The sequence below is a fragment of the Rana temporaria genome, chromosome 2 (genome assembly GCF_905171775.1).
Source record: "Rana temporaria chromosome 2, aRanTem1.1, whole genome shotgun sequence".
NCBI lineage: Eukaryota > Metazoa > Chordata > Amphibia > Anura > Ranidae > Rana > Rana temporaria.
The window spans coordinates 521,037,358-521,050,382 of NC_053490.1; the positions used below are offsets into that span (position 1 = coordinate 521,037,358).

The following is a 13,025-nucleotide window of genomic DNA, read 5'->3' on the forward strand; positions in this document are numbered from 1 at the left end:
TGCTTCTTATTATGCCAGGAAAGCTATCCCGATAAAGAGGAAAATGCCAGAAAACCCTTCAGTATCCCAATGGCGCACTTTAATCAATAATGTCCTCCCACTGTACAAAAATCACCTACCCGATTTGTAACTGCCCCCAAAAAAATCCACAAGATCTGGAATTTATGGGTTAGGGCTCATGACCTCATGCTTTGATGGTCTTCCAGATGTTTGTCATACTCTGACTTCTTTTCCCCCCTTATCCCCCCCTTTTATTCCCCCTTTTTACTCCCATTTGCCAATATGTCTTCATTCTTGGTGAGTTGTGCTCCCTTGCTCACGGCAATATTACTCACATTTTTTTCTCTTCTTGGGTAAACCCTTGTGGAGTATCTGGTCTTGTTACCAATTAATGTAATGGTTCATTGTATGAAATAATAGGACAGATCCTGCTCACTAGGGTGACCTGTTGGTTTCTCTGACCTGTATTTGTGTTCAATTGTGATGTTAATGTCAACCTGCCCGGATTGTGTCCTGGAATGTAATGTCCTCTTTGCCCTTCCCTCTTACAGTTGTTTTATGGTTCCTTAAAGTGAATGTAAAGGAAAATGTTATATTTAAAAAAAAAAAAAAATACATGTCATGCTACCCTGTGCAATGTTTTTGCACAGAGCAGCCAGATCCTCCCCTTTTCATGTCCCTTGCCAGCACTCTGGGACTCTCCCTCCTGTCAAGTGCCCCCATAGCAAGCCGCTTGCTGTGGGGGTACTCATGCATGCTCGCCAACTCTCTACGTCTAAGACCAGGGGATGGCCCGTCCTTTAGGGGAACCACCCCTCTTTCCTGGCCACCCCCTATTCATACGTCCACCCCCTATGAGAGCCCCGGGCGCATGAATTACAGCGGCCAGGTTTTTTTTTTTTTTTTTAAGCACCCGATTAGAGTCAGAAGCTCTAATAGGCTTCAAAACAGGGTAGGCTCGGGTCACAGAGGATGAGTCGGGAGCCCACTCAGGTGTGTTGCAACAGCGAATGACTTTCGCTGTTGCAACACTAATCCTCCTCCTGGCCAATTGGGAAGCGGGTCTGAGACTAGAGGTCGACCGATATGGGTTTTCCTCTGGCCGATGCCGATATTTGGAAATCGGGGTGGCCGATTACAGATATATGTTGCCGATTTTTGCGGCCGATATTTTAGGCCGATTTTTTTTTCTTCATCTCAGAAAATCTAGGGTGGGGAGGACGTTATTGTTTAGGGTGGAGAGGTGGGGTGCAGCCTATTAGTACCTGTCAGTGTCCATCAGTGAAGCCTGTCAGTGCCCACTGGTACAGCCCATCAGTATCCATTAGTGCCCACCAGTGTAGCCCATCATTGCCCACCAATGGAGCCCATCGGTGCCACCTCAGTGCCCACCAGTTCAGTGTCTGTCAGTCCCACCTCATTAGTGCCCACCATTGCAGCCTATCAGTGCCATCTCACCAGTGCCCACCAGTACAGATCGGCGTTGCCCCCAGACGGCACAGATCGGCATTGCCCCCAGACGGCACAGATCGGCATTGCCCCCAGACGGCACAGATCGGCATTGCCCCCAGAGTATAGATTGGCATTGCCCCCATCGTCCGTGTCATTCCCTGCCAGTCTGCCACCTCATCAGTGCCACCAGGGAGCGCTCCCAGCTCCGTTCCGTCCCCTCGCCAGGCCAAAGACGGCTCCATTCGTCCCCTGACATGCTGCGCGCCTCGCCTCTGCCTCCAAACTACAAACCCCAGAATGCAGCGCGGCGACTAACAGCCAATCGGCGGCCGCCACCGCTGCCGACTTCCTCCACTGGAAAAAAAGTCATACAGCGGCTGTGGTAGCAGCCGTTTAGAATAGACGCTGGGCGAGGATTTCCAGCCAGCACACCCCTGCCTCTGATCCTTCAATATCGGCCCTTTTGTGCATAATAATCGGCCGATTTCTCTAAAAACTCGAAATATCGGCCGATACATCGTCCGACCGATACATCGTCCGACCGATACATCGGTCGACTTCTATCTGATACCCGTCACCTGATTGGCTGAAAGGACAGGTGATCCTATTGGATGCCTAGGAGGAGGGGAGAAGACGCAGCGCGGAAGCGAGGAGAAGTCATCCGCCAATGCCTGGATGCCCAATCCCCGCCGCTGCTTCTCGAATGCCCGCTGCTTAGATGGGGTAAGTGCCAGTGGACTGACTGGCAGACAGCAAGGGTGGGCTTGGTTGTTTGTCGCCCCACCCAAACAAAAAAACACCAGCCTCCACTGCATAAGACACAGCAAGCATGGCTCAGCCCTGCCTCCACCTCACTAGCGGTTATTGACAGCAAGAGCCAATGGCTCCTGCATCTCAGCCAATCAGAAGGGAGACATCCGGGAGAGCCTGGGGTCTCATGCACATCGCTGGATCGTGATCGGGCTTAGGTAAATATTAGAGGGGCTGAGGGGGGAGCTGCACATTGAAGTTTTTTTTTAAGAATGCATGAAGAAAAAAAAACTTCAGCCTTTACAACCCCTTTAATGGTTTACAAAAAAATTACAGGTGCCTGAATGAGGCCTAAGAATGAACTTTAGCAGGTTGGAGGACTACAAGGAAGCATGCAGGCTTACAGTCATCTCTTTTCTTTGAGAAGGGCTATGAACTTGCATCTGGGTAAACATATGAGGACTGTTGAAAGAATGTAAAGGAAGGAGATTTTGAAGGATAAAAAGCAAGTTAATCCCGATAAGGACTTCCAACTGGCTTTGGTATTTAAATGTAATTCACATAAAGTCATAAATAGTTAGGTGCCAGACATTGGGACATCTTGAAAGGAGATCAGATTGTAGAAAATTAGATGCCTGTGCAACCCAAGTTCATATAAATAAAAGCAGGTATTTGGGTTTGGAAATTGAACCAACAGTGCAGAATAAGAAGTTAAATGGTGCGTTAAGAGCACAGAGTCAACAAGAGTACTTGCATGGATTTATTAGGTGTGCAACATGGATGGCCTGCAGAATTATCCTAGGTAAGAAAGATCAAAGAATTCATTAACCCTGGGACACAGATTGGACTCCACATCTCTTCTCTGCCCCTAAAAGCATCTGATCAGACCAAGATCGGTTTGACCAGATGCTTTGCCAACCAAAAATGGCTTGTTTTCATTCTGCAGAAACCAAGAGCCAAGACCAAGAACCAAGACCAAGAGCTGAACCAGACATGAGCGGGTTTGTTGACAAGCGATCGCTCTGTCATTGGCAGGAGCAATCACGTGATAAAGGACCAGTCATTGGCCCTTAATCCCGATCCGTGATGCGCTGGGCTCCAAGTACCCAGCGATCTCGGACACTTCCGTGTGCGCGCCCCAGGGGGAAGCGCGAGTTTGGCAGGACATCAATGTACGCACTCCCAAAACTAGCCAGCCTCGCTGTAACCATCATTCCGCTATGGAGCGGTCAGCAAGTGGTTAACATGTACTTTAGCCGGTCTTAAACTAATGACCTGTAATTTTATTCAGAAATGTGTAATAATGTGCTTCATAACAATACAATGACATTTTATCAAATGTGGGGTCCATGGATTCAATACTTATCTGACCCCTAGCAGGACCTCGGCTGACCCTCTTCCATTTCAATTTTGCTTTTATTCCCTTTCTTTTCTCCACTTGTCTCTGCCTTTTATTTCTTAACCTCATTTTTCTTTCTTGATATACTTGAGTCTAGTACCTGAATTCAGCAGAAGCCAGGCACAAACATAGATGACCAAGGCAGGGGCGAATGACCATTCGTGCACTGCCCGAGGGCCCCATACCACTAGGGGGCCCCATCAGGGTTGCCAGGCTCAGTAAAACCAGGGACAGTATGTAAAAATCTATGTTCTTTTACATCTGTCCCTGATATGTCCGATACCGACATGCCTTTGATGTGAAAATCCTGAGATTTTAGCTGCCCCGCCTCTGCACTGCCTCCTGGTATGGTGGCCATCTGTAAGCCCCGGGCCCCATAATCTTCTATTGGCCGGTGGCCCCATGAGTTGTCAGTCCGCCCCTGGACCAAGGAAACCTTATTGAAAGATTAATCCTAACCTGAGGTCCATAGGTGTGCGCAGCCTTTGGCATTAGGGTGTGCACCCCAAAGCTCAAACACACTCTACCGATCACTCACGATGTTCATTTAGAAAGGGAAGGGGCCAGTAAATGGCATATTTACTGGCCCCTTCCCCCACTCAGCCTAAAACATCCACAGTAACATCCGATAGGAGAGGAGGGAAGCTGGCAGTGCTGTGGGAGGGGAAGGAGGGAGAGCCAGGTCAGTAGGGGGATCTGTTCTGCACAGGGTGTGCCTAGGCACACCTGGCACACCCTGTGCGCACGCCTATGCTGAGGTCGCTGCTTCCAAACTCAGAAGACCACAAGAGAAGAAACATATATAAACACAATGGGGGAGCGCTGTTCCAAAGGATGGGTGATAGTCAAAGGAAAATCCATATAGTTAAAGAGGAAGTAAAACCTCTGAAGCATATCTTAAAAAAAAAAAACCTGCAAGAGAAAGGCATAATAAGCTAGTATGCATAGCATACTAGCTCATTATGAATAACTTACCTGAGATCGAAGCCCCCGAAGCGACTCTCGTTCCTCACCTCCACCCGCCACCATTGATACCCGAGTTACTTCCGGGTATCGCGGCTCCGGCGCCTGGCATTGGCCGGAGCCGCGATAACATCACTCCTGCGCATTTGGACGGGTGCCGTCCGATCGCCCTCACTAACGGCATGCTCAGTGCGCACATGCGCCGTAGACAACAGTGCAGTCTTTTCTGCAAATATCTCCTTAACCGTGTCAACATAAATTAGCCATGAATAATTGTTAGTACGCAATGTCAAGTTGCAATAACTAATCAGCTGGGAGAAGGTTGATATTCAGAACATGTCTAGCGGAGAGTGCAACACACCTTCAGCGACCATGCACCCCTTCAGGGATTTATTATGACAGTGGAAGCAGGGGGGCGCAGGAGAAAGCCACCTCCACCTGAGGTCATGGGATGTATTCCCGCCATCTAGTAGGTAAAAAGAGGGTCTATCTATACCTGCAGATCCCTTGGGCTGTTATTTAGTGCCATATAGCATTTTGCCCAAGTTGTCTAGATCGTGAGGTGCCTAGCTTGTACCCAGGCTGCCCAGATTTTGTCAAACGTCTGATGGCAGTTATGTCCCAATAAAGTACATTTGTATAGGGGTAGAACAGCATTAATAAGTGCTCTCCACGCCGAGAGCTGGGGGGGGATCCGGGAGCTTCCATCTGGTCAGAATCACCTTCCTAGCATAGTAGGCCGCGTAGAATATGAAGAGTTTTGTGTGCTTGGTGGTTACCAGATTGTCAGGGATGCCCGGTAGAAAAACAAACAAGTGGGTCCCTGTCCAGTTTTGCTTTGGATATGTATGCTTCCCCTGGCAGCTTTATGTACTTTTTGGTTTACTTGCTGATAAATCATCTATTATATATATGGATTTTCCTTTATTGACCATCAAGTCTAGTACCTGACCGCTGATGTGGTCATATTTTCAGGAACTTAAATACTACATTTTCTCAATAGTGTAATGTGTTCTGAATCAACGATGATGGTTGCTGTTTATCCCCCTCCTTTTAATGGGTTTGGCTAGAGCAGGGGTAGTGAATTAAAATTCATGGGGGATCCGCTCAGAAAAATGTTCTTCTAGAGGAGGTCCGAGTGTCAAATTGGTGCGTTGACTCCACATGATATCCTCCACATCGCAGCCTCCTGTGCACGTCAACGGCCCCTTATCTCATAACCCTATCACAGACTGGCCCCCCATGACAGACTTACCCCCCCCCCCCATATCACAGACTAGCCCCCCATCACAGACTAGCCCCCATCACAGACTGACCCCACCCCATCACAGACTGACCCCACCCCATCACAGACTGGCCCCACCCCATCACAGACTGACCCCACCCCATCACAGACTGGCCCCACCCCATCACAGACTGACCCCGCCCCCATCACAGACTGACCCCGCCCCCATCACAGACTGACCCCGCCCCCATCACAGACTGACCCCGCCCCCATCACAGACTGACCCCGCCCCCATTACAGACTGACCCCGCCCCCATCACAGACTAGCACCACTATCACAGACTAGCACCACTATCACATACTGACTCCCCCCCCCATCACAGGCTTACCCATCACAGACTGACCCCACCCCATCACAGACTGACCCCACCCCATCACAGACTGACCCCACCCCATCACAGACTGACTCCCACCCCATCACAGACTGACTCCCACCCCATCACAGACTGACTCCCCCCCATCACAGGCTTACCCATCACAGACTGACCCCACCCCATCACAGACTGACCCCCCCCCCCATCACAGGCTTACCCATCACAGACTGACCCCACCCCATCACAGACTGACCCCACCCCATCACAGACTGACCCCACCCCATCACAGACTGACCCCACCCCATCACAGACTGACCCCACCCCATCACAGACTGACCCCACCCCATCACAGACTGACCCCACCCCATCACAGACTGACCCCACCCCATCACAGACTGAGTCCCCCATCACAGACTGACTCCCCCATCACAGAATGACTCCCCCCCATCACAGACTGGCACCACTATCACAGGCTTACCCATCACAGACTGACTCCCCCATCACAGACTGACTCCCCCATCACAGACTGACTCCCCCATCACAGACTGACTCCCCCATCACAGACTGACTCCCCCATCACAGACTGACTCCCCCATCACAGACTGACTCCCCCATCACAGACTGACTCCCCCATCACAGACTGACTCCCCCATCACAGACTGGCACCACTATCACAGACTGACTCCCCCCCATCACAGGCTTACCCATCACAGACTGACTCCCCCATCACAGACTGACTCCCCCCCCCATCAAAGGCTTACTCATCACAGACTGACCCCACCCCCCCATCACAGACCCCCCCCCCCAATGAAGACATGGATAAGAGAGTTTGGGGTGGAGGAACTTGACTGGCCCGCACAGAGTCCTGATCTCAACCCGATAGAACACCTTGGGAATTGAAGCAGAAACTAAGCCAGGCCTTCTTGTCCGCATCAGTGCCTGACCTCACAAATGCGTTTCTGGAAGAATGATCAAACATTCCCATAGACACACTCCTAAACCTTGTGGACAGAAGAGCTGAAGCCATTATAGCTGCAAAGGGTGGGCCAACTCAATATTGAACCCTACGGACCAAGACTGGGATGCCCACAATTTATGTTATACCATACGATAACCTGAGATCTTTGTAGTTCTCCCTTCTTTGTACTTTTAATTTTTGTACAACTTTTATCTCTAATAAAAAAAGATTGAAGTACAAAACGAAAACAATTCAGATGACTAAAATACAACTAGAACTAAAATGGCATTTTAGTCCAAAAACTATGACTAAATCGAATTTTTATGCCTTGATGCGATTCAGCACCAAGACCATGCCAAAGAATAACAATACGTTCCATGTATGGCCAATTACGATGATCAGCATAACAACAAGAATTGTCTGAACTTACTTGCTGTTCCCCTCTTTCTTTCTTCTGCTATTTTTGTACTGCCAATAAATAAAGGCACCCGATGCTAGGAGAAGGAGAACAAAAGGCCACAAGCAGCCATGTAGACAGGCGGAAGAATCTAGAACGGGAAAGAATATTGTTAATACTTCCACATAACATCCAACCAGAACACACAAATTATAAATACTGTATTTATCGGCATATATCACGCACCCGACCCGGACCATTATGCAGGTTAAGGACCAGGCCCCAGATTCCGCACTGCGTCGCTTTAACTAACAATTGCACGATCATGTGACGTGGCGCCCAAACAAAACAAAATCTTTTTTCCCCCACAAATAGAGCTTTCTTTTGGTGGTATTTGATCACCTCTGCGGTTTTTATTTTTTGCGCTATAAACAAAAATAGAGCAACAATTTTGAAAAAAAATATATATATTTTTTACTTTTTGCTATAATATATAAAATATATAAAAAAATAAATAAAAATTCCCTCAGTTTAGGCCGATACGTATTCTTCTACCTATTTTTGTAAAAAAAAAAAAAAAATTGCAATAAGCGTTTATTGATTGGGTTGCGCAAAATGTATAGCGTTTACAAAATAGGGGATAGTTCTATGGCATTTTTATTAATAATTATTTTTGTATTACTTTTTTCATGACTGCGACATTATGGTGGACACTTCTAACACTTTTGACACATTTTTGGCACCATTGTCATTTTCACAGCGAAAAGTGCTATAAAAATGCACCGATTACTGTGAAAATGACAATGGCAGTGAAGGAGTTAACCACTAGGGGGTGCTAAAGGGGTTAAGTGTGTCCTAAGGGAGTGATTCTTACTGTAGCGGGGCTGGACGTGTGACGTCATTGATCGTCGTTTCCTATAACAGGGAACAGACGATCAGTGACAGTGCCACAGTGAAGAACGTGGAAGGTGTTCTTCTCCCTGTTCTTCAGCTCCTGTGACCGATCGCGGGACACTGGCGGCGATCGGGGTCCGCGGGTCCCGCGGGCACGGAGCTTTGGTGCGACCCCACGGCTGGGCTTTTAAAGGCAACGTACAGGTACGTGCCTGTGCCCAGCCGTGCCATTCTGCCGACGTAAATGTGCAAGAGGCGGTCTTTAACTACTTCCTGACCAGCCGCCGCAGTTCTATGGCAGCAGGTCGGCTCCCCTGCGCGAGAGCCCGTACTATAACGTTGGCTCTCTAAGCGGCCACTAGGGCGCCGGAGGCGCGCGCCCCCCGCTCGTCCCGACTCCCGTGCCCGATCGCCTCCGGGCACCCGCGATTGCGCATTACAGAGTGAGGACCAGGAGCGGTGTGTGTAAACCCACAGCTTCCGGTCCTGTCAGGGGAGAAATGACGGATCGTCTGTTCATACAATGTATGAACAGAAGATCAGTCATTTCCCCTAGTGAGGCCACCCTCCCCTACAGTTAGAACACACCAGGGAAAATATTTAACACCTTCCCCGCCCCCTAGTGTTAACCCCTTTCCTTTCAGTGGCATTTTTTATAGTAATCTAATGCATTTTTATAGCACTGATCGCTATAAAAATGCCAATGGTCCCAAAAATGTGTCAAAAGTGTCCGCCATAATGTCGCAGTACCGAAAAAATAAAAATCGCTGATCGCCGCCATTACTAGTAAAAAAAAATAATAATAAAAATGCCATAAAACTACCCCCTATTTTGTAAACGCTACAACTTTTGCGCAAACCAATCAACGCTTATTGCGATTTTTTTTTACGAAAATATGTAGAAGAATACGTATCGGCCTAAACTGAGGAAAATAATTGTTTTTTTATATATTTTTGGGGGATATTTATTACAGCAAAAAGTAAAAAATATTTTTTTTCAAAATTGTCGCTCTATTTGTTTATAGCGCAAAAACTAAAAACCGCAGAGGTGATCAAATACCACCAGAAGAAAGCTCTATTTGTGGGAAAAAAAGGACGTAAATTTTGTTTGGGAGCCACGTCGCACGACCGCGCAATTGTCACTTAAAGCGACGCAGTGCAGAATCGCAAAAAGTGCTCTGGTCTTTGACCAGCAATATGGTCCGGGGGTTAAAGGGGTGGTTCCCCCTAAAACACATTGCTAACAATAGATTCCTAAGACCCGTTACACTGCGGGTAGGCTGGCTTTTTTTTTTTTTTTTTTTAGTACATACCGATATCTCCCCGTCTCGTTCCTTGTCGGTGGGCGTTCCTAGTTGATTGACGTTCCTCGGAGAGGCGCGTACGTGACGTCACGACTTTCCGAAAGAAGCCGAACGTCGCTGCGCATGCGCCGTATAGAGCCGACTCTATACGGCGCATGCGCAGCGACGTTCGGCTTCTTTCGGAAAGTCGTGACGTCACGTACGCGCCCCTCCGAGGAACGTCAATCAACTAGTTCCGCCCACCGCCTAGGGACGAGACGGGGAGATCTCGGTATGTACGAAAAAAAAAAAAAAAAAGCCAGCCTACCCGCAGTGTAACGGGTCTTAGGAATCTATTGTTAGAAATTAGTTTTAGGGGGAACCACCGCTTTAAGTGGTTAAGGAGGAAGTTTCGGGGGGGAAACACTTTCCACAGCCCCCTGCGTATAACACACAGGCACAGGTTATCCTCTATTTTCTGGGGAAAAAAGTGAGCGTTATACGCCAATAAATACGGTACTTAAAATTTTTATCATTTTAAGAGAGTTACGTTTTATACTAAAAATTCCCAGCATGCCAAGTGCGGAAACATGTCCTTGTATTGCCAACAATGCCAGACTAGAAGTAATGAGAAGGTTTTGACTTACAAAAATAGAACGTTAGCAATTCAAAACTAAACTCCTGCCAAAAAGCTTAAAACATTTCCCCGTCCCGTCTGGATGGATTTTCTTTTCAGCAATTTTCCATCTATTAAATCTTCTGCCCTTGTTGTTTTAACTTTGGATAGTAAAAAAAAAAAATTCTGCCAGTAAATACCTTATACAGCTACGGTTGCCACCTGTCCAGGATTCACCCGGACAGTTTGGGTTTGGAATCATGCGTCCAAAGTTTCAGACTACCTGAAACCCGGACACATTATTCAGAGTGGACTATGGCTTCCCAGCAGGGTTGCTGGCTGCAGTTGTCTAAGCTGAGTGTATCTGTTACAAGTTTTCACACTGCCCAAAGCCAACACTAACAACCCCCCTCCCCCCCCCCCCAAACACACACACACCCCTCTATGTCTGCCCACACTCCAACCCCAGGAATTTGAAGCCCAGCAGCCGCAGATAGATCTGGATGAGAGGTGCACGGGGGGTTTCTGTGTTTACAAGTGTCAGCTCTGCACTCTGTGTGTAACCCCCATAATCTCTGCAATCTGCAAGTAATGTAATCCTGGGCCCGGATTCAGGTAGAATTGCGCATTATTTATGGAGGCGCAGGGCAAAGTTTTTGCCCTGCGCCCCCGCAAATTTGCTCCGCTGCCCTTGATTCACGGAGCAGAAGCTACGTAAATTGCGCGGGCGCGCCGGCAAAATGCCCGGCGCAAGAGCACGCAATTTAAATGATCCCGTAGGGGGCGGGAATCATTTAAATTAGGCGCGTTCCCGCGCCGATCGCAGGAGCGCATGCTCCGTCGGGAAACTCTCCCGACGTGCATTGCGGCAAATGACGTCGCAAGGACGTCATTTGCTTCAAAGTGAACGTGAATGGCGTCCAGCGCCATTCACAATTCACTTATGCAAACTACGTAAAATTCAAATTTCGCGACGCGGGAACGACGGGTATACGTAACATGGGCTGCCCCTGCTAATAGCAGGGGCAGCCTTGCGCGAAAACCGCCGTACGTAAACGACGTAAATTGCGTACGCAGGGCTCGCGCAACGTTGTGAATCGGTGTTAGTATGCAATTTGCATACTATACACTGAGCACAACGGGAACGCCACCTAGCGGCCACCGCAAGAATGCAGCCTAAGATATGCGGGCGTAAGAGCCTTATGCCGCGCATATCTTAGGCTGCAGTCGGCGTAACGAGGTTCCTGAATCAGGAGCACTCGTTACGCCGGGGCAAGTAAGCAATTGCGCTGTGTAACCTATGGTTACACAGGCGCAATTGCTTCTTGAATCTACCCCCTGGTATTTAATGCCCCTTTAAAACCCTTCTACTGTTTGTGAAATCTGACCACACCCACTAATGCAATTTGGAGGGTGTGTGTGGGTGGGTGGGGGGGGGGGGTCATGGTTGAGTTCCAGCACCTTGAGAAAAAAAGCCCTGCATATACCAAATACTATTTTGGTAAGGTAGCCCATCATACGGTTAGGACTAAAAACTATTTTATGTGTTTTCTGGCATTTACAGAACTACAAAAATCAACAGCAAAAAAAAAAAGAAAAGGAATATTACAAAAGTATAGCATAGCCAACAGAAAAGGAAAATTACAATCTTCTAACCAGATGACTGAAGCCAAAATCCAGGCAAGATCCTAAAACACAAAACACATTTATGGTCCTACCTTCCAAGAGATTTCTTATGTCTTGTGATTTACACAAATTTTCAACACCACTCAGCTAGACAGGTGGCAAATGTAGTTCCTGATTAAAGCGGAGTTCCACCTAAAAATGGAACTTCCGCCGCGCCAGTCGCGCATGCACACTGCCGTTCGCGCATGCGCAGTGGGTGCCCGGCCGTGAAGCCGAAAGCTGTGACTGCTGGGTGCCCACACTAAGAATGAAGACGCCGGCCAGGAAGGGGGGGCGAGGAGCGGAGCCCCGGCCGGCGCGTCGCTGGAGCCGTGGAGCAGGTAAGTATCTTTATTAAAAGTCAGCAGCTACACTTTTTGTAGCTGCTGACTTTTAATAAACTTTAAAAAAAGGTGGAAAACACCTTTAATGAATTGCTCAATGTTACATCTCCACCACCACTAGAAAAAGTAGTTTAGCATCATCCCCTTTGACCAGTGGTGGTCAACACTCATGATCTAGGGCAGCCTTCTCTCAACCAGGGTTCTGAGGGATCCAAGGGTTCATACACAGGTTGCTAGAGGTTTCATGGAATCAAAGGGTTCATACACAGGTTGCTAGAGGTTCCATGAAATGCAAGGGTTCATATGCAGGTTGCTAGAGGTTCCATGGAATCCAAGGGTTCGTACGCAGGTTGGTAGAAGTTCCATGGAATCCAAGGGTTCATACACAGGTTGCTAGAGGTTCCATGGAATCAAAGGGTTCATACACAGGTTGCTAGAGGTTCCATGGAATCAAAGGGTTCGTATGCAGGTTGCTAGAAGTTCCATGGAATCCAAGGGTTCATACGCAGGCTGCTAGAGGTCCCATGAACAAGGGGCAATTTTGGTTTCTCATTTTTACCAAAGAAGTTGCCAATAAAACCAATGTTCTTTAAACTGTTTTCCCCCAGATGTAGAAACAGTATTTTTTAGAAGGGGTTCCGTAAGACCAGAACATTATTTCAAGGGTTCCTTTGTATTAAAACTGTTGAAAAAGGCTGTTCCAAAG

The 13,025-nt window shown here is 48.0% G+C and overlaps 1 protein-coding gene across 3 annotated transcripts in view; it reads right to left on the bottom strand.

Annotated features, from left to right (window-relative positions):
* The window catches only part of LOC120928015 (nectin-1-like), a 115,527-nt gene that overhangs the window by 31,889 nt on the left and 70,613 nt on the right, over positions 1-13,025 (bottom strand). The window contains exon 6 of one of the 3 annotated variants that reach the window (XM_040339075.1): positions 7,552-7,669. The exons of the other annotated variants lie outside the window; for them this stretch is intronic. Coding sequence (XP_040195009.1) covers positions 7,552-7,669 — 118 coding nt within the window. The remainder of the gene's footprint in view (positions 1-7,551; positions 7,670-13,025) is intronic. 3 annotated transcript variants of the gene reach the window in all.